The 20,414-nt window shown below is 39.1% G+C and overlaps 1 protein-coding gene across 1 annotated transcript in view; it reads right to left on the bottom strand.

Moving 5' to 3' along the window:
• Nucleotides 1-20,414, bottom strand: part of GABRA4 (gamma-aminobutyric acid type A receptor subunit alpha4) — a 73,228-nt gene that overhangs the window by 27,339 nt on the left and 25,475 nt on the right. The window contains exons 7-8 of the mRNA XM_012743053.3: nucleotides 19,623-19,775; nucleotides 12,181-12,440 (exon numbers count right to left, since the gene is read on the bottom strand). Of these exons, the coding sequence (XP_012598507.1) occupies nucleotides 12,181-12,440; nucleotides 19,623-19,775 (413 nt within the window). The remainder of the gene's footprint in view (nucleotides 1-12,180; nucleotides 12,441-19,622; nucleotides 19,776-20,414) is intronic.

Genomic DNA, 20,414 nt, shown 5'->3' with positions numbered 1-20,414 from the left:
GTTTATTCAAAACCAGAAGGAAGGAATAATCTTACTCAGTAGCTTAGCGATGACAACTTGCTGGAAAATATAACTAGACGTTGAGGAAGGTTGTTTAAAGCAGTTGTGTATTTTTGAAGTGGATTTCTTTTTTTTTTTTTGTTCCATTCTAAAAAGAAGTGCACGGCTGACATAGATGGGAAAAGATTATTAAATGAATTAAAGTTTGAAACGCCATTAGGAAAACTTTTAATGATGATAACAGTTTCACCGATGGAAATGTGTGGTTCTTTTGTATACTGCTGTCCCTGGCAACCAAGGCTCTATCCCAGTTACATGAGGAATGAAATCAATCAAAAACAGGCATTTCTTGAGTACCTGCTATGTGCTTAGGAAATAGATGCTAGAGGTACTGGAGAAGTAATGGAGTGAATGGAGAAGTAATAATAAAAAAAAAAACTCCAATAATATGGGTAATCATTTATGAATCATATAGCAGTTCTAGAATGATCCGTTAGCTAGTCCAGAAATATTAAAAGCAAACTCACAGTATTTACAGTCATGGAGCTGGCTTATTTCCTTGGTACTGTCCTTCACCTGCTCATCATCAATAACAAGCCCCTCCCCACCAGCCACCCCAAAAGCTCAGCTCACTTCTTTACAATCTCCCTTGGTCCTTGTAGAATATTTGCTCCTCTCGGTCACTTACATCACTGTACTCTGCCACCTGACCCAGTGTAAATGAACCTGGGCCAAAAAACTCCCTCTGGAACGTTTTCGATTTTTTCCCCCCCACGACCTTTAAAACAGAATTGTTTTGAACCTATGTTGTGAACACATACCGTTCATTGGCTACGCCGGTGCATGTTAAGGTAGTTTATTTCAAACCAAAACACAATAGCAACACTCTGAAAAGTTTTCCAAATGTATGTTCGGAAAGTCACGAAATTTTTGGGGAAACAACCGATTGGTTCGTCTACAGTCTGTTGACATGGATCTACGCTAGATTCATTGGTGATTTTTTTTTTTTTTTAGCCTTGACAACATCCACACGTGTTTTATGCAAAGCGGGAGACTGGAAACGTAGGATGAATTTCCTGTGACTTTGCTTTCTACGGAAACGGAACTACTGACGAAGCAGGCGTCCTCAAACTACGGCCCTCTGGCCACATGCAGGTGCTTTTTGCCCATTTGTTTTTATTACTTCAAAATAAGATGTGTGCCGTGTGCATAGGAATTTATTCATAGTATTTTTTTTTAAAAAAAATAAACTATAGTCCGGCCCTCTGATGGTCTGAGGGACAGTGAACTTGGCCCCCTGTTTAAACCGTTTGAGGGCCCCTGGACTAAAGGATATGGCTTGCTTAGAAGTGGGATAGAGTTTCAAAGTTAGGACTCACCCTTTTAACAATGTAAACAGCAAGATAAAGCTTCAAAAACATTGGGGCTGGGCAGGGCAGGGAGCAGGTGGCAGGGGTGTGGCAGAGGCCAGCAGTGGTGGGGGTGGTTATAAACGCAGTGGTTGAGAATATACACTTTGGATCCAGACAAGCGGGGTTTAGATGTGGGCTCTGTCATGTAGCACCTGCGTGAGTTTGCTCAAATCACTTAGACCTTTGTGTGTCTCAACTCCCTCATCTGTAAAAAGGATCACCATGAAGATTATATGAGTTTATATATATATATTATGTATATACATATATAATACTATATATAGTATATATATGATACTATATATACATATATATACTATACTATATTATAGTATATATATTATATGAGTTTATATATATATATATATATATCATGATGATGAGCAGGTGAAGGACAGTACTAAGGAAATAAGCCAACTCCATGACTGCAAATACTGTGAGTTTGTTTTTAATATTTCTGGACTAGCTAAAGGATCATTCTAGAATTGCTATAATATATATATAATGCTTAAAATATTCTATGGCATGTGGTAAGCACAATATCAGTTGATGCTTTTATCGCTGTTGGGGCATATGGATTTTTGCTATATAGATGAGCACAGAAGAACTTGCATATTTAATTTGATCTGACTCAGTGACCTGAGAAAAAAACATCAGCTCTCATCAGATTTTTTTTTTTTTTTTTGACAAGAGTCTTGCTCTGTTGCCCGGGCTAGAGTGCCGTGGCGTCAGCCTAGCTCACAGCAACTTCAAACTCCTGTGCTCAAGCAATCCTCCTGCCTCAGTCTCCCGAGTAGCTGGGACTACAGGCATGCACCACCATGCCCGGCTCATTTTTTCTATATATTTTTACTTGTCCAATTGATTTCTTTCTATTTTTAGTAGAGACGGGGTCTCGCTCTTGCTCAGGCTGGTCTCAAACCCCTGACCTTGAGCGATCCTCCCGCCTCGGCCTCCCAGAGTGCTAGGATGACAGGCGTGAGCCACCGCCACCGGGGCCTCTCATCAGCTTTTGATATCTCAAGTGTTCTAAAGTAAGAATCTGTTAAAAGAGGGTAAAGCAAGCTTGCAAGTAGTTACAGAGAGCGGATGAGTTTGTAGTGACACAGGTTTTTTCATTAGAAGGAAATTTAGATAGAGTCGTGCCTAACTTCTTTAATTTAACAGAGGGAGAAATGGAAACCCAAGTATTGGGTTGTATGATCAAAGCTATACTGGGGAACTGAGAGTAGGGACAAAATCCCTTAATGCTTGCCTGCAATCATTTCTAAGTAAGAGGCAACGCCATGCACCTCAAAGCATCCAGCTTTTTTTCTGATGCCAAACACATAGCGCTCAAATCCAAGTCTACCATTTACTACACGTAGGATCCAGGCAACTTACCAAAATTCCTCACCAACGCTCACTTAACCATAAAATTACTCCTGTAACAACACAACAACACATCCAGGGGTTTGTTGCGAAGATTAGAGAGAACACACGTAAAGCAACTAACACAGTATGTAGCACATAGTAGGTACTCAATAAACGATGATGATGATGATAAAAATGCTGACATGCTACCTGCCCAAATTCTATACTAAGTACACTGCACAGCTTCTCCATATTGGTAAACATGGAATACGTGAAAATAAATGACAACATTTACAATTCATTTATATCTATTAATATATTATCTGTATTTATACAACACACACACACACCCCATTTTATTACACCAGGTTGACAAGATGTCTTATTCCTTCCTTGAACACTAGCAAATATATTTGGCCTTCCTAATGCAGCATTAAATTTGTGGCATTTCCCCTTCTGGAAAAGTAAATAGTCCAAATCTTCATTTACGATGCTAATGTTGGTATTTTTCTTTCCGCCTGACACTTGCTACCAATAATTTCCAAAATATGCACAATATTGTTTCAATAAAGCCACTAAAACGGATTGCTTACTTCCCTTTGTCATTTCTAATGGTAACCCTTAACTCAGCGCTTTCTGCACTTCGAAGACTAATTTGAAGTCTCGCCTTAACTCTCTGATACAATTTACATATCCTCTACTCCTCCTTCCCAGCATTTTGCTCTATTTGTCATTATTTATTTGAAATTAATTGTTGAATGTCTGGCCTCCCCACCATCCTCATATCTGTGAAGGGAAATGAGCACAATATTCTCAACTCAACAGGCGTTCCATAAATATAATAGGTTCTCAGTGTGTAATTAAACATAGAGGTAAGCATTTCGGCGGGCAGCTCTAAGGTAGCGGTATAAATTGGAGAGTCAGTTCGCAATACCATATGCATACTTGAATTATTCCAAAAACCAATACTCAAAGCCTACTTCTATACACTAAATAGAGTCGCTCACAAGATTAACAGCCTGCCTGTCTCACCAGACTCAGTTCCTAGGTTTTGTCATCTGTGAATCCGCAGTGCCTTGCCTGGCGACTGGTGCAAAATAGGTACCTAGCAAACGCTTGTTAAATGACTAGCTGAGACTTCCTCTTGCGTGCTAGCATGTCGTCTCTCTGCACATGCTCAAGTCACAACGCTAACAGATAAAATTCATGGCTGGACACGAAACATAGTTCTGGTATTTTTTGACACTTATATCATACAGTTTAGCAATCGTGCAATTAAACAATTACTCATTGCCTAAAGAGCATTACTAACTACAGAACATTCTGTACTTTAAAAAGGTATGAGTTTGGGGAGGCACTTATTTATATAAGGTTTCAAGAATGTCATTAAACTTCTGTCACAAACACAGCTAAATGTCAAATGAACTGACAGTATTGCTTCACGTCCCTCTTCAAACTGCCAAGGAAAGAGATTTTTAAACCACGTTAAAAAAAAAACAAATAAGAGAAATAAGGGCAAATGGAAAAAAAATAAGGTTGTTTTTTTTTTTTTTCACATGTTGAACTATTTAAAGAATAGCATCTCTAAGAGGAGTTTTAAGAATGATTGAAGTGAAAAATCTAAAACTGACCTAGTTTGTATGAAGTTTTTAGGAATGGAATGAAATTTTGCATATTACTAACCACTGGAAAATCATTGCATTTAACATCACTCACAGCTACTGATATCCGTGCAAGTGATACTATGAGAATGATCAAAAGGCAACAAACTGCTCTTTCCTCATAATGCAAAGCTTCATGTGTAGGTTTGCCGAGGCTTTTTGTTTTGTTTTGTTCTTTTCAAAGTGGTTCTCAGTTCTCTATTGCTGCCCACCAGCTAAATCCAACTGCTGACAAGTGTATCTCAGAATGCTAAGGAGAATATCTGCAATCCCAAGTGCTCACAGTGACCCTGCTGTAGCGACTACTTAACATATGTTTTATGCTCCCACTTATTGCTGGTAAGAAGGAATTTTCCTTAAAAGACATATTTTTCTTTTGAAAATTGGTGATAAATGCATTGGTTTCTAGAGACATCACATTTCCCGTTGTCAGATTCCTATCGTTGGCTCACAATCAATCAATAGACAACTGCAATTGATAAGCACTGTGTACTACTGTATGGGAAAATAAAATGAAGCCATAATCTATTTTATTAATGAGCTCACCATCTAGCCAGGTAAATACAGCAATCACGTATGAAACAGTTTGATAAAATACCACAGGCTATATAAGGTGATAAATGAGGTCATGCATACTTTAAATATTGAAGATGCTTAAAGAAATACAGGATAGTAACAATCACAGGTACTATTTACTGGGTACTAAGCACTGTACTGGGTACTTTACATGTAAGATATAATTTAATGCTCATTATAAGCCTTTCCAGTAGGTTCTTTTATTACTTCCTTCCCCCTAATAGATGTGTATCCTTGAGACCATGTCTTTGAGATTCTGGGGCTCAGTCTGAACGAGCCCCATATAGGAAACAAGACTAGAGTTTGACTTCCAAGGATGGATAATAGAAAAGAAGGTTTTCATAAAGGCATTTGAATTACTGAATCCAAGGTGTACCTTGCATTATGTATATATTCTTTTTTTTATATCAGTTTTTTTTCCTTAAAGACTCTAAGCAGAGAAAATAGCTCTTTAGTTTGGCAAATCGGCTTATAAGAATCTGTGAACACTCTAAAATTGAAAAGTCCAGGAAGGATAGCTACGGTGGAACGCAAACAAAGAGAAAAAGAACTCAGATAGATGGGAAAGAGAGGCACGCAGTGGAGAATTGCGCACCTGGCGTTTGAGAAAAGAAACCCGTCGTTATTGCGGGCAGGAGAAATCGTCCTGCTATGGAAATCTCCACCCAACTAAACTCGCACTAATTGACATCTTCATTAAATGTGCCTCATCTCTCTTCCCTGCCCCAGTGATGGATGCTGTCACCATTCACCACATCCTCCATTTTCCTTTATCCAACATGTCTCATCCGTCATTAAGGCTTATGAGCATGGGGTTTGCCATCCCAGCCCCGCAACTTACTAGATAGGTGACCTTGGGCAGACGATTTGATCCCTAAGTAATAACCTCCTCATCAGTAAAACATGGATAAAGATAGGACATATTTTATAAGTTGTCAGAATTAAATGATAGATAAAATATCTACAAAAATCTCTTATTACCGGCACACAAAAAGCATTCAGAATGCCATGCTATTGTTAATTAGTCACAGAAATGAACAAAAAGACTCCACCAGGCTAATAATTATCTATCTATATGTATATCTGTATCTATATACTCAAATGTACCATATGTATATGTACATATACATCCATATACACGTGCACATTCTAACGTCTATTCTTTACGGAGACATTGTTAATTAAATGCCATAATAACAGAATGAGCTCTGCACTCAGACACAACTAAATTAATTCCAATATCAGCTTTACTATTTTCTAATTTTTCTAATATTTTCCACTCGTAGTTACCATTTTCTGTCTGTATTATCTTGACTACACCACTTAACAACTGCAAGCCTCAGTTTCTTCATCTGTAAGAGCCATTGTAAGCTTGAAATTAACGCATATAAAAGCACATCACAAAGTACCTGACACAAAACAATACCTCAATTAATGTTAATCTCATATCATCATCAAACTTTTTATGAGACATAGCCTGCATACTTTGTGGATAATAAAGAACTAAAGAATATATTTTCAAGTGATTAAAAAAAAAAAACTTTTAAAGAAAGCTACCCTTCTTTGCTCTACGGTGATTTATTTTTCAAACCATTCTATTAATCAAAATCACCTGCATCAGTAAGAGAGCAGATTCTCTAAGAAGCAGCAAGGATATAAAAGGATAGAGCCACAAGAACGGGGCTCACAGCACACTCTGGAAGGAGAGAGGCAAAGGCAGGATCACCGAAATGATGAGCAGGAACAGAACAGCTGCTTTGCCTCCTGAGATGCCCCCAAAACACACTCAAGCTACTTATGGCTGCTCTTAGATTCTGCCAATCGGCCTTTTCTCCTTGCTTCACGAACAGTCCACAAACCGTAAGCTTGCCAATTCCCGAAGAACAGGAACGATCACCATAAGCCTCTGCCAGGTCCATCACCAGTCCATAAGTCACCTATGGTGGCAATGAGCCAATCCACCCGTGAGCTTACCCAGAGGACTAGGAAACTACCAAGTGTTGTGTAGACTCTGAAGGCAATTCCAAACGGAGGGTTCAAAAACATTTGAAGCAAAGGCAGCATCATTTGAATAAGCAGATAGCTGCACAAGTCGGAATGCACACTTGAATCTGCAAATTTCAGCTGTCTGATTAGAATCTCTGCAGAAGTTCCAGAATGTCTAAGATTCTTAGAATATTTCTTTCCAGGACTGGAAAGAAATTGTAAAATTTCTTTTACAAGTTGTAAAATTTTGCTCTTAGCATACTCTTTTCCTCTTCTTGATTTCCTTGTCCCTATGTATCCCTCTCTTCTTTCATTTTAATTTGTTCTCATTCTTCCAAGTTAAACTCGATACTGAAGCCATCTGATAACAGGTGACACTCCAAAGCCAGCTGCCCTCTGGCAGTGACCCTAAATCAGGAGGATGGGTGGCCAACCCATTGATCACTGTCTTTAGAACACAGATAGTAACCTGCTATGGAGATCTAGGACTCCACATGTATCTTAATACATAGCCACACATTGTAGAGGACATGAAGCAGATGATGCATATTTAGAACAGATTTATTTTCAAGTTCCTTCCCAATGCTCACATGGAATGACTCTATGCCCTCCACAAATAAATTTCATCTTCTTGACCTTGGATGGGCCATTTGCACACACAGCATGTGGACCATGCTACGAAGAGGAGTTACTGAATCAGAATGAACTTAGCCAACCGAATGAGTTCAACCAAGCATTCATCGGCAATGGCAATTGCTTTAGTCAAGAGGTGGACCATGGAGCAAAGGGAAGACGATCAATTCTCTTCCCATCTTTGGAAATTCAGTAGAATAGTTTTATTCTGATTAAGTGGTACTTTCAAGTATTTATAATATTCCATTACAGTACTAGTGCAATGAGTGTCATCACTTCATAAAAATGAAAAAGAACTACATCAATTCATTATAAATACAAAAAAATTATACATATAGTTGTGTGTGTGTGTGTGTATATATATATATATATTTATTTATTTATTTATTCATATGACTTTAAATATGGAATCTTTGGACCTAGAGAAATCCTGGGGTTGGGGAAAGTTAATAGCTATATGGGAGAGTCGGTATATTTTATAATTTGACATTATTTAAAAATCACAAGTTGAAATATGTTGTTTTAAAAATTAACCACTAATGATATAAAAATACAATACATAACTTCCAAAGTACAAGAGGAATGAAAGAATAAGGAAAACTTTAATGATAAAAATATAATAGCAAAGTTAATATCAGGAAATAATAAGATAAAAAAATATTAAAATCAGACCAAATAGAATTCAGGAGAAAGGCATTATTTTATGGGAGAAAAAACAAAAAATTTATTTTATGATAAGATGCAGAGACTGATATGGCAATAGAGCAGTTATGAATCTTTACACATTGAATATCACAGCATCAAAATGTATAAAATAAAAATAATTAAAATGCAAAAAAATCAACATAATCTCATCAGTGGGGGAATTTTTATATCTTTCTTCAGATTTTGAAAAATCAAGAAGATAAGAGGTGATTTATTAAAAGAGTGAAATATTATTTTAAGTAAAATTGTTTTAATAACTAAAAATTAACTCCTTTCAAGTTGTCATTAAACATTTATAAGCTTTTAGCGTAATTCGGGGCACAGTGAATATATCTATAACACTCAAATCTGGATAGATAATATATCAGAAAATATGCAGTATAACTAAAAATTAACAACGGAGTTAAATTAAAAAATCCCACTTGGAAATTTTAATTATATCTTGAAATAATTCTTGGCTCACAGAGAAAAGCAGTAACATAATTATACAATATTTAGCAAATAAATATGATAATATTATATATTAAAATTTATGAATATGGTCAAAGCTGTTTGCAAAGGAACCCTCACTGCAATAGGAAAACTTTATTATTAAATAAAAAACAGTGAAAATAAATTAATAATAAAAAACTCAAGAAGCTAGAAAAAGAGTAGCAAAATTAACTTGCACAGAGATGGAATTCAAATAAAATGAATCAGGAATTAGAAAACGGAAGCATACAAACAAACAAATAAATAAATAAAAATAAATGAATCCAAGACAATTTTTTTAAAGGATCCATAAACAGCATTCTTCCAAGGCTTTAACATAACAAAGCAAAGCAAAAATAAAACACCAATAAAAGGCAGAGAGAGCATAAGTTTACCTAAAGAGAATGTAAAAGATAATAAAACCGAATATTCGATCTATACATTTTTAACCGAAATTAGTATGCAGGCCAGGCGCAGTGGCTCACGCCTGTCATCCTAGCACTCTGGGAGGCCGAGGCGGGAGGATCACTCAAGGTCAGGAGTTCGAGACCAGCCTGCACAAGAGTGAGACCCCCGTCTCTACTATAAATAGAAAGAAATTAATTGGCCAACTAAATATATATAGAAAAAAAATTAGCCGGGCATGGTGGTGCATGCCTGTAGTCCCAGCTACTTGGGAGGCTGAGGCAGGAGGATTGCTTGAGCCCAGGAGTTGGAGGTTGCTGTGAGCTAGGCTGACGCCATGGCACTCACTCTAGCTGGGGCAACAAGGGTGAGACTCTGTCTCCACAAAAAAAAAAAAAGAAAATAGTGTGCAAAATACATTCTGATAATTTTGTAAATCTTGGTGAAATGGATTCATTTAGACGAAAATATAAGCTATCTAAACTTATTAGTGTAAAGACATTTATTTTCCTACCTGCTGGCATGCCATTCTCAGAGAGCTGTGCCTAGAGCCCCATGGGAGCAGAAGTGTAAATTACAGGACACTGACCAGTCAGTCCGGCCAGGATGACACCTAGCCTAATTCATTCAACTGCCATCCTCTCCCTGAGAACAGAATCTCAGCCTTTACCCCCTACTTTAGCACTTCCTGCCCTCTTTAGTGCTTTAGCACTACCATAGTAACATTACCATCTAACACATCACCTGTTTTATTATGTTTTTTTTTCTTTTTTTTTTTTTTTTTTGCAACAGAGTCTCATTTTGTTGCCCAGGCTAGAGTGAGTGCTGTGGCGTCAGCCTAGCTCACAGCAACCTCCAACTCCTGGGCTCAAGCGATCCTCCTGCCTCAGCCTCCCGAGCAGCTGGGACTACAGGCGTGCAACCACCATGCCTGGCTAATTTTTTGTATATAAATTTTTAGCTGGTCAATTAATTTCTTTCTATTTTTAGTAGAGACAAGGTCTCACTGAGGCTGGTTTCAAACTCCTGACCTCCAGCGATCTGCCTGCCTCAGCCTCCCAGAGTGTGTTATATATGTGGTTTTTTTTTTTACTAGAAAAGTTAATTTTATGATTCTTTAGTGACCTCTATCATAGACCAATGGGATATATCATTATTTTGCCTTCCCTCCCTGGTCTCACACAAATAAACGTAAGCTTCACATTGCAGGATATTTGTTGGGTTTTTCGGGACACTATCGATTCCCAGACCCTAAACAAGGCCCGGCACATAGCTGGCATTAAATATATATTTGCTAAATGAGTGAATGGTTGAAGAAGTCAAGGATTGATCTGCCATTGTCAGAGAACAAAGTCGATGATTTCTACGCACCACTGACTTGGGTACCTGTGGACAAAAGGAGCTTTCGGCTACCATTTGTGGCAACGACAACAGACAGTGTGTAAGTGACAACACACAGACATTTGCCTGCTGATGCAGGAACAGAAGCTGAGGAGAGTGAGAGTGAAAGCGAGAGAGAAAGGGAGAGTGCTGTAGCAGAGGAAAAGGGGGAAAAGGAAAGAGAGGGGCCAGTTTGCCTTTCTGATTTCAGGAAGATCCTCCTGATTTGGTACAATTGGATTCCATGAGAAAAAAAAAGACACTTATCATCATTTTTGAAATCACAGACTCACCGATGGATGTGACAACCGTATAGTAGCTCTTATCAGGGCTTTCCGCATCCTCTTAGATCTGGCCCTTTAGGGCAAGAATTTTCAATCTGGAACATACATGGAACTACAACTATGGATCTTCTTGTCTACTGGTTTTGTTTTCTTCTTCAACGCAAGGGCACTGGCCACGGGAAACCCTTTCGAGCACTCCTAACACGTAGCCACGTTCAGAACGGTAGCCATGCTTTGCTCAACGACCTCTCCCCAAATGCCTTTCCAACCCAGTCAAAGATGTCTACAGCCTCCTCCTAATTCTGACAGAAACTTTCAAAGAACTACCGTGTTTCCCAGAAAATAAGACCTACCCGTGAAATAAGCCCTAGCAGGATTTCTAAGCATGTGTGCAATAGAAGCCCTACCCCGAAAATAAGACCTGGTGATGGGCGTGGCTATGAAAAATCAGCCCTAGTGATGGGCGTGGCTGTGAAAATCAGCCCTAGTGACGGGCGTGGCTGTGAAAATCAGCCCTAGTGATGGGCGTGGCTATGAAAATCAGCTCCTAGTGATGGGCGTGGCTATGAAAATCAGCCCTAGTGATGGGCGTGGCTATTCAAATCAGCCCTAGTGACGGGCGTGGCTGTGAAAATCAGCTCCTAGTGATGGGCGTGGCTATGAAAATCAGCCCTAGTGACGGGCGTGGCTATGAAAATCAGCCCTAGTGGTGGGCGTGGCTATGAAAATCAGCCCTAGTGATGGGCGTGGCTGCGCAGCGCATCTGCACAACCCATGCATGTCATCACGGAGCGGGAAAGAACACGAGCAGCCCTTCTCATCCGCCTCGTGAGAGCTCTAGTGCCCCACAGGAGAGATCGGGGCCAGTGGTTCTAAAGGAAATAGAGTTGCAAGACATTCAGGATGGAATTCAGGGGTTGGAGAGTGATGATGATGTTCCAGAAGAAGACGACTTTACTATTTGAATCAATGTAGATTGTTGTACTATACTTATAAAAAAATCACACATGCCCTGAAAATAAGCCCTAGGGTGTCTTCTTGAGGAAAAATCAATATAAGACCCTGTCTTATTTTTGGGGAAACACGGTAGCTTCACCTACTTGGTGCTCATTCAGAGCTGCTTAATTTTTAAGCTACTACTCACCATTACAACGTTTAAGCTTATAAAGATTCTTTTACATTTTTTTTTTTTTTTTGGATTTTCAAACAACTTACAAATTGTCACTGGGATTTTCAAAGGTCTCGGGTCTTCCCGACAACGCACATTTGACCGAGAAGCTGACGTCTTAAACTGAAGGAGAGTGAGTCTATTACCTGTACAGGTGCCTCAGGATGCTTTTCTCCCAGGACCGGAGCAGCTGGAGTTTCCTGAAGGGGTTTTGATGTCTTCTTTTTGGCTTTCTGCATTTGAACATTAGTGAAGTAGTTGACAGCAGCAAACTCGATGAGGGCCGAAAATACAAAAGCAAAGCAGACAGCTATGAACCAGTCCATGGCAGTGGCATAGGACACTTTGGGCAAAGAGTGCCGTGCGCTGATGCTCAGTGTGGTCATGGTGAGGACCGTGGTTATTCCTTCAGGGCAAAAGAGCAAAGAGACAAAGTACTCAATCATCATTTCTAGGCAAAACCAATGAACAACAACAACAACAACAAAAAAAAAAAAAAAACCCAGAAAATCAGGAGGGATCGGGTTAACAAAACTTACAACAACTCACAAAAACCATCTTTGATGAAGAATTTCAATTCAGTGAAATTACCGTGTTTCCTCGAAAATAAGACAGGGTCTTATATTTATTTTCCCTCAAGAAGACACCCTAGGGCTTATTTTCAGGGTGTGTGTGTGTTTTTTTTTTTTTTTAAGTACGGTACTACCATCTACATTTATTCCAATAGAGTGAAGTCATCTTCTTCTGGAACATCATCATCACTCTCCAAACCCTGAATCCCATCCTGAATGTCTTGAGACTCTGTTTCCTTTAGAACCATCGGCCCCGATCTCTCCTGTGGAGCACTAGAGCTCTCATGGGGCAGATGAGAAGGGCTGCTCGTGTTCTTTCCCGCTCCGCGACAACATGCATGGGTTGTGCAGATGTGCTGCACAGCCACGCCCGTCACTAGGGCTTATTTCCATAGCCACGCCCATCACCAGGGCTGATTTTCATAGCCACGCCCATCACTAGGGCTTATTTTCATAGCCACGCCCACCACCAGGGCTGATTTTCATAGCCACGCCCATCACTAGGGCTGGTTTCCATAGCCACGCCCATCACTAGGGCTTATTTTCGGGGTAGGGCTTCTATTGTGCACATGCCTAGAAATCCTGCTGGGACTTATTTTATGGGTAGGTGCTATTTTCGGGGAAACACGGTAGCACGGGCTTTGGAGTGAAAGACAGATATGGTTCAGATCCTGGTTTCTCTAATCATTGGTCCAACATGACTCCGATTCAGTTTGGAAAATTTATTTGGGCTTTATTTGATACCTACCTATTGGGTTTTCTCTACAGATTAAAAGGATATAGGAAACGTAGCAGAGAATGGGTCAATTTATTGGAATCTGAGCCAACACACCTGAGGCGCTCAACACACATACCCAGGCAGGAAGAACCAACTCATTGGAGCAGTGATTCTCAGCTAGGAGTGGGCTGCTAAATTGGACCATCAAAATTTCTAGGGTAAGCATCACCCACTGCTACTGAGAATCCCTGCCGGAAAAAGCATGAACTATATTAATTGTTTCTTATCTTTAACTCCATATTATCGATGAAATTAAAATCATACATTTACCAGTTGTGTAGGAACCTGATTTATACAATAAAAGGATAGAAGTATATTCCTGAACGAACAGATTTCCAGACCAATTTGGTGTTACGAATTTTGGACAGGCACCACCCAATCAGTTTGCAGCTGGAAAGAAAATATTTGCAAAAAAGAAACAAAGATACTTCTCTTCCACCAAACAGGCTTCTGAAGCACCAGCCCCCAGGAAAGCTTTCTCTTGAGCCTGGAGAAAAAGTCAATGCACGCTCTCAGAAAATTCCACTTGCCACCGGAGCTACAGAGCAATGCATTATTTAAGGGAGCTAATATTTGGATACTTGTCCCTTTCTGCATGTCTGTCTGTCCATCTAACCCGTATTATCTAGTTAAGCCTGAAAATTCCTGTGTGGAATTATTATTAATATCCATCTTAATTGATTTTATACACTGCCCAGGATAGCTCCTGAAGATGACACACCACGTGTTTGGGAATGACGATGATGATGACAATGATGATGATGAAGGCATCTAAACGGTATATTCCAATCCATGCTAATCCCCCAGCTGAAAGGCAAATAATACATGTTCAAGCAAACAGATAGCAAGCCCCATGCAAGAATAAAGGAATAACAATATTTTGATTTAGGAAAAATAACATGGTCTCCTGAATTCAACACTTGAGTGTATTCTGCCTAGTACTGTTCTCTGCTTCATGTATACAAGTTTTGCTCCCAGAGCTTGGTTATGCACAGTCTCCTTGAGGGCAGACAAGTCTAATATTGCTTCCGGATTACTATCATATTTCATGTAGTGCCAGGCACACCATAAAAGCACAGGAAATAAAAGCTCAGTTTTCTAGGTCCTCGCCAATTCATTTTCTCTGAATTCCACTTCCCCTTCTAAATCTTCAACGCTTAGAACATGAAAAATTAGGAGCAATTGTGCAGCACATGAGCTAGAGACCATTTTAAACCATTGCTCAAACTATGCAGAGGAAGAAATTTGAAGATTTGGTTGTATTCCCTTTTTAAACATTGTTGTGATACTGTTGACATTTTTATTAGCTTAAAATAGACTATAAAATGAGTTCATTCAGTCAAATTTATAAGCATTTGTATATCTATGAAAACACAATATTGTGGATTTATTGGACTTCATTTCTCAGAAAGAGACCTTAGCATATATATAAGTCTTCATTTTGAATCTCAGGAAAGCGCCACCATTCCCATGCTGGCTGCCAGATACATGAATAAAGCATAAAATAACTTAGAAAAAGTTTTGACTACAACGTTTGAAGATAAATCAAATGTTTTTTCCTTTTGTTCATAACAATTTAAGTTTAGTAGGCTATTAAGAATTTAAAAGTGTTCTATAACGTCCTTAGATATGTAAGCAGTATTTTTCCTCTAATGTCATAGAAATTACGCTGAAAGCACTTAGAATTAAAAGATGAACAGTGCAGTCTAAATACTACTACTACTCAACACTCAGAAAATTCTGAAGAAACCAAACGGATACTCAAATTTAAATATAAGCAAGTTAGAATCCCCATGTTTCTCTGAACATTTTTTTGTGTGTGTGATAGAACGATTTTTCCCGAAAATCGGTAGTGTCTTTGTCTTCTCCCATTAATGTCGAATAAGCAGAATCCTAATGCAATTATTGAACCACGAGTCCAAAAATTATTTTCCAATCGTTTAGGAAGACAGATCACCAGGTTCATGAGTTAAATGAACACCAACACGCAAAAACATTGGCCATATGGCTACCTTCCCTTTCTCATTCATTGTTTTGAATCAGCTTGATTTTAGAGTTTGTGGAATACCCCTCCACACTACTGCTCCTTTGTAAGTGTTGGCGAAATTAGGAAAGTAGCTGACATAAACAACTGGCTAAGTGTTAAAAAGTTACCACCTCTCCAGACATTAAACAAAGTTCTCTCTGCCTGCTGGTCAAATCTGAAGAAAGCACTGGTGTGACAGAGGTGTGCTTATTACTTACTCTATACCTGGTTCCAGGTAGAGGATTTGGTTAAATGAAGACCAATGGAACAGCAGACAGAAACCCACCCTTCAGCACAAGAATCTACGCTTCCTCTGCATCTAGGATGACAATACATCTGTCATGTATGGCTTGGGTGGCATCTACCCTGAAAACATTTCAAAGCCATAATTTTTTTTTTTTTTGACACAGCCAAGCAGCGATGCCAGTCCCTGCATTTAGAATGCTGAATATGCACCGTGCTGGCTGGCCCAGAAGCCGGGAGAGGATGTGTAAGAGTAGGCTAAGACTGTACACAAGAGTGAATTTTTGGCTGGCCACTCTCAGAAAATGAAATAGCAGCAATGATTTAGAATGCCAACTGGCATTTACTTGTGTTTAATGTTTTACTGTGCTGGAATAATTAGAAAACTTAGACGCACACAGCTTTGGAGATAGAAGGCCTTTGGAGAGAATCTAGCACACTCCGCTCTTCATATTTACACGGGTGTTGTTTGGTTTTGTTTTTACATGGTCTCTAGCGACATCTCTGACTCAGCAAACTCTCTCCTTAACGAGTGAAGAGGAAACGGAGAGTTTAGACGAGAAAAAAACTAGCCCAGAATCAATTTTCACCTAAATCTCACATGAAACATTAGGTTGCTAATTCCCTTAAAATACTTACAACTTATATTTGCTAGGAAAGCACCATCCTAGACCCTAAATCAGGTGTCCCCAAACTACGGCCCGAGGGCCACATGCCACCTGCCTAGGACATTTTATCCGGCCCGCCCGCCGGGTGTTTTTGCCGCCGCTGCCTGTCCTGCTTAGCAGCCGACTGGTCCCGGGCCCACAGTGCGCACTCTCTCCTGCGGTCTGAGGGACAGTGACCTGGCCCCCTGTTTAAAAAGTTTGTGGACCCATGCCCTAAATGATAGCCTCATAATTGCCATTCTGATAAATCTTAGGTCTTTGAAGGCTTCATTGTTGGCATAATTTCCCTGATCCACTGAACCCATCCCTCAGCACATGGGCACAAAACATGGGTAAATTTCAAATGAGAAAGCCTACCCACAAAGTATGGTCAGCACACATCCATACAGCCTCACCCAGCAGCTCTGGAATTCTCCACAAGCCCCCACATCCCCACCCCTCCTGTGAAGATAGAATGGCCGAGCTCTCAAAGTTACTCAGAAGTGGTCTTGGGTCCACCACTCACGATTATGTGGCTTTATACAACTTTCTTAACATCTTTGAGCCTTTTTCCTTATCCATGAAAAATTACCAATGCCTACCTTGCCGAGTTAATCGGTAAGGTTAAATAAGATGACTCCATCGGTACATGGCAAATCTGTCCATCATTGGTGGTAGTGATACTAGTACCCTTACTACACGCTACTTATTTGCATAGGAGACGTTGTGTGAACATAGCTGTAATCCATGCTACCCCTCCCCACACCACTGGACATTTCTATCTATTATTTGGGGACATGTGAGACAGAGCAGCAGCCGCCAGTTTGTAACCAAACAAGAAAGCGTTCAAAGTTCATCAGCCAACCACAAAATATGGAGGACATTCACACTAAACTGTCGAGCAGCCATTCTCAAATGAGGTAGATGGTAGCACAGAATGCCATATGAATAAATAACACTTGAATAGTATATATTATGTTCTAGGCATTATTTCAAGTGCTTTGTCTGAATTAATTCATTTACTCCTCACAGCAACCCTATGAGGTAGGTACAATCATTCATCCTGTTTTAACACGAGGAAATAGGCCAAGGTAACTCACTGAGGGTTCATAGCTAATAACCTGCGGATTCTGGGGTTAGAACATAGACCGCTTGTCTCCAGAGTTTGCATGGATGACGCTAACATTTCTGCATTAGAGGCACCTATGATGGGTCAGTGTTGTCTGTTCTAGAAGATCTTTAGGATCATATTTAGGAAAAAAAAATGTATAATATTAAATGTTTTTTTTTTTTATTTGTAAGGCCTAATAGAAACTTGACAGGTTTTTTTTTAAAAAAAATTTTCATGGTAATAGCTCCTAAAATATGAATACTTTTCATGTTAGGAAAAGTTAAGGGACTTTGATCAGGTGTTTAGTCTCATCATATACTTCCTGCCCGGTCAACCTGCTTCGAAACATGAAATGTGAAGACCCAAGATTAGCGTGAGTGTTCAATGAGATAATGAACAACAAGAACTTAACAGACTGCATGGTAGTACACACTAAAAGTATTTTGTTTTCTTTACAGCACTTAAAAATCAAGGAAACCAACTCGGAACAAAATAAATCTCTATGGAAAAGAAGTATGGAAGAAAGTAAACTAATATGAAGTAAGTGGTCCAGATATCCCTTATTGAGCACGGCATGTAACTCCTTAAATCCTCTCTAGTCTAGGAGGAAGAGCTGTATTATCACAATTTTATTTATTTATTTGTTTTTTGGGTTGTTTTTTTTTTTTTTTTTTTTTTTTGAGACAGAGACTCGCTCTGTTGCCCGGGCTAGAGTGCCATGGCATCAGCCTAGCTCACAGCAACCTCAGACTCCTGAACTCAAGCGATCCTCCTGCCTCAGCCTCCCGAGTAGCTGGGACTACAGGCATGCGCCACCGTGCCCGGCTAATTTTTTTTCTATTTTTTAGTTGTCTGGCTGATTTATTTCTATTTATAGTAGAGATGGGGACAATTTCATTGATAAAGAAAATAAATGGCGGGTTTAGGTTTAAACCTCCACTTACGGGCATCTTTCGTTTTCACACTTACAGTTAAAACAGCTAAAATTTATTCAGGTTCAACGTGCAGTTGAGGGTTCTTTAATGGAACCCTCCTAACTCTAGGAAGTAGCACTATCATCATATCCGCTTCACTGCCTTCCTGAGGTCACACCCTGTCTCCACTCTGATGCTCTGTATGGGTTTCTCCAGTGTGATTCCAACATCTTCTTGGGTTAATCTAAGATTAAAGGGAGGCTGGTTGTCTATGGAGGAAATACCTCCATATGGGCATTTCAGTTCCACTGAGGACACCCTCATCATCGGTTCTTGAAAACGATGGGGAGGTAGGGTGAAGAGCTCCCACTCTCCCCAGTTCCTTCCCCTCTTGGCATTCCTCCAGCTATGGTGTGATAAGACACATAGCACCGTGGCTGTAATCCTACCCGAGAGAAAGGCAAAGGGAAACCAACATCTCTTGTGAAGACTATACTGCCATTCCCTGAGCAACTCTGATCATTTTCCTTTTTACCACACCACTGAATGCTTTCGTTGCTCACAACGAACAGAGAAAGTATAGAGAAAGAGATTCAATTAAATAAATGTAATGATAACAAATGTTTCTATTTAAAAGCATGACCAACCCGTAAAAGGCTTACAAACAGTTATGCAAATTGTAAACTCAAATGTTCGGGACTTCGTACGATTCAAAACACTCCTATATATATATATATATATATATATATATATATATATAGGAAGCCACTAGAAAAACAACAAAACAAATGTCGGCTCAAAATAAAAGCATGTAGATTGATGAGCTTCTAAACTAAGCGCATAATACCCTCAAATTCAACGCACTTAAACCATTTGCATTTTGTGCCTCTTCATTATTCTAAGGCTTTCATACTCATTCAGCCATGATTTTTTATTTATTTTAAGCTGCAAGTGCATTTCATTTTAACACCTAGATATAATTTTAATTCAATTACACAGCATTACACTAGGAGCCCGAGAATATCACCGAAAGTGGAATTCTATCCAGTTATCTTTGGTTTTCGCCTGCCTGGTTCTTAACAAGCAAAATCTGATGCATGGCCCCAGAGAAAGGGATGGACTGCCCATATCTCCCCAAGCCCTATTAATAAAAACAAAACGCTATATGATTCTTTCTTCACTACAGTCTGATATATTAGTGTTTAATGCTTTCTTAGACATATCTAAGGGCTGTTCCCACGAATCACGATGAAAATGTAACGTGAACGAAAACACTCAAGAAATGACTTGGAATTACCAAATACAGTCCTCGCTGGAACTGACTCTTTGTTTATCCAGAATGAAACTTGAGAAAGAATCACAGTCATAATGCATGGAATATAGGTCTGAATCATAAAATAACCCATCTTCCGTCTAAGGTGGAAGTAAACCGTCATGACAATATATTCACCTGCCAAGAAAAATAAGAGGAAAATACGTTATTGGCATGGCAGGCAATTATTCAGTGGCTTCGTAATCATACTTCAGACTAACAGTACTCTAAGCAAAGAAATCGTCCTTTTGTGCGTAGCAATGCAAACATCAAGAGGGAGAAAATGATATTGGCCATTATTACAGAGAAAACCACTTCTTTTCCCATATAGCGATTTAACAAACTGGGCCGTGACTTCTTAAAAATTCTTGCAGTGCTTTCTATTTGATGGCCTACTATGGCTAAAGCAATTAGCTTTCATTTTCAGCATATTTTAAAAGCAGAATATGGAACTAACTTTTATGGTAAACGACTAAAAGTTTTTGACATACACATATATATATGAAAATATGAAGTTTAATGTTGGAAAGAGATAAATATACTTTACTATAAAATGTATTCATATACATTTCATACATGCACACACACAGAGAAAAGCTTAGAGAGAGTCTCTCTTAGCTTTAGGAAAGAGCTGTATTTCTGAATGTTCTATATATGAAGAAAAATGCAAATAGATATGTATAACATAGAGGCATATATATAACATCCCTGAGGTTCAAGCACATTTTATCGGTATTTAGTCAAAAACCTAAAAAGCTAATAAAGGTAACAAACCAT

The sequence above is a fragment of the Microcebus murinus genome, chromosome 26 (assembly GCF_040939455.1).
Source record: "Microcebus murinus isolate Inina chromosome 26, M.murinus_Inina_mat1.0, whole genome shotgun sequence".
NCBI lineage: Eukaryota > Metazoa > Chordata > Mammalia > Primates > Cheirogaleidae > Microcebus > Microcebus murinus.
Note: the sequence above shows the minus strand (reverse complement) of the source record. Positions and strands in the feature narration are given on the sequence as shown.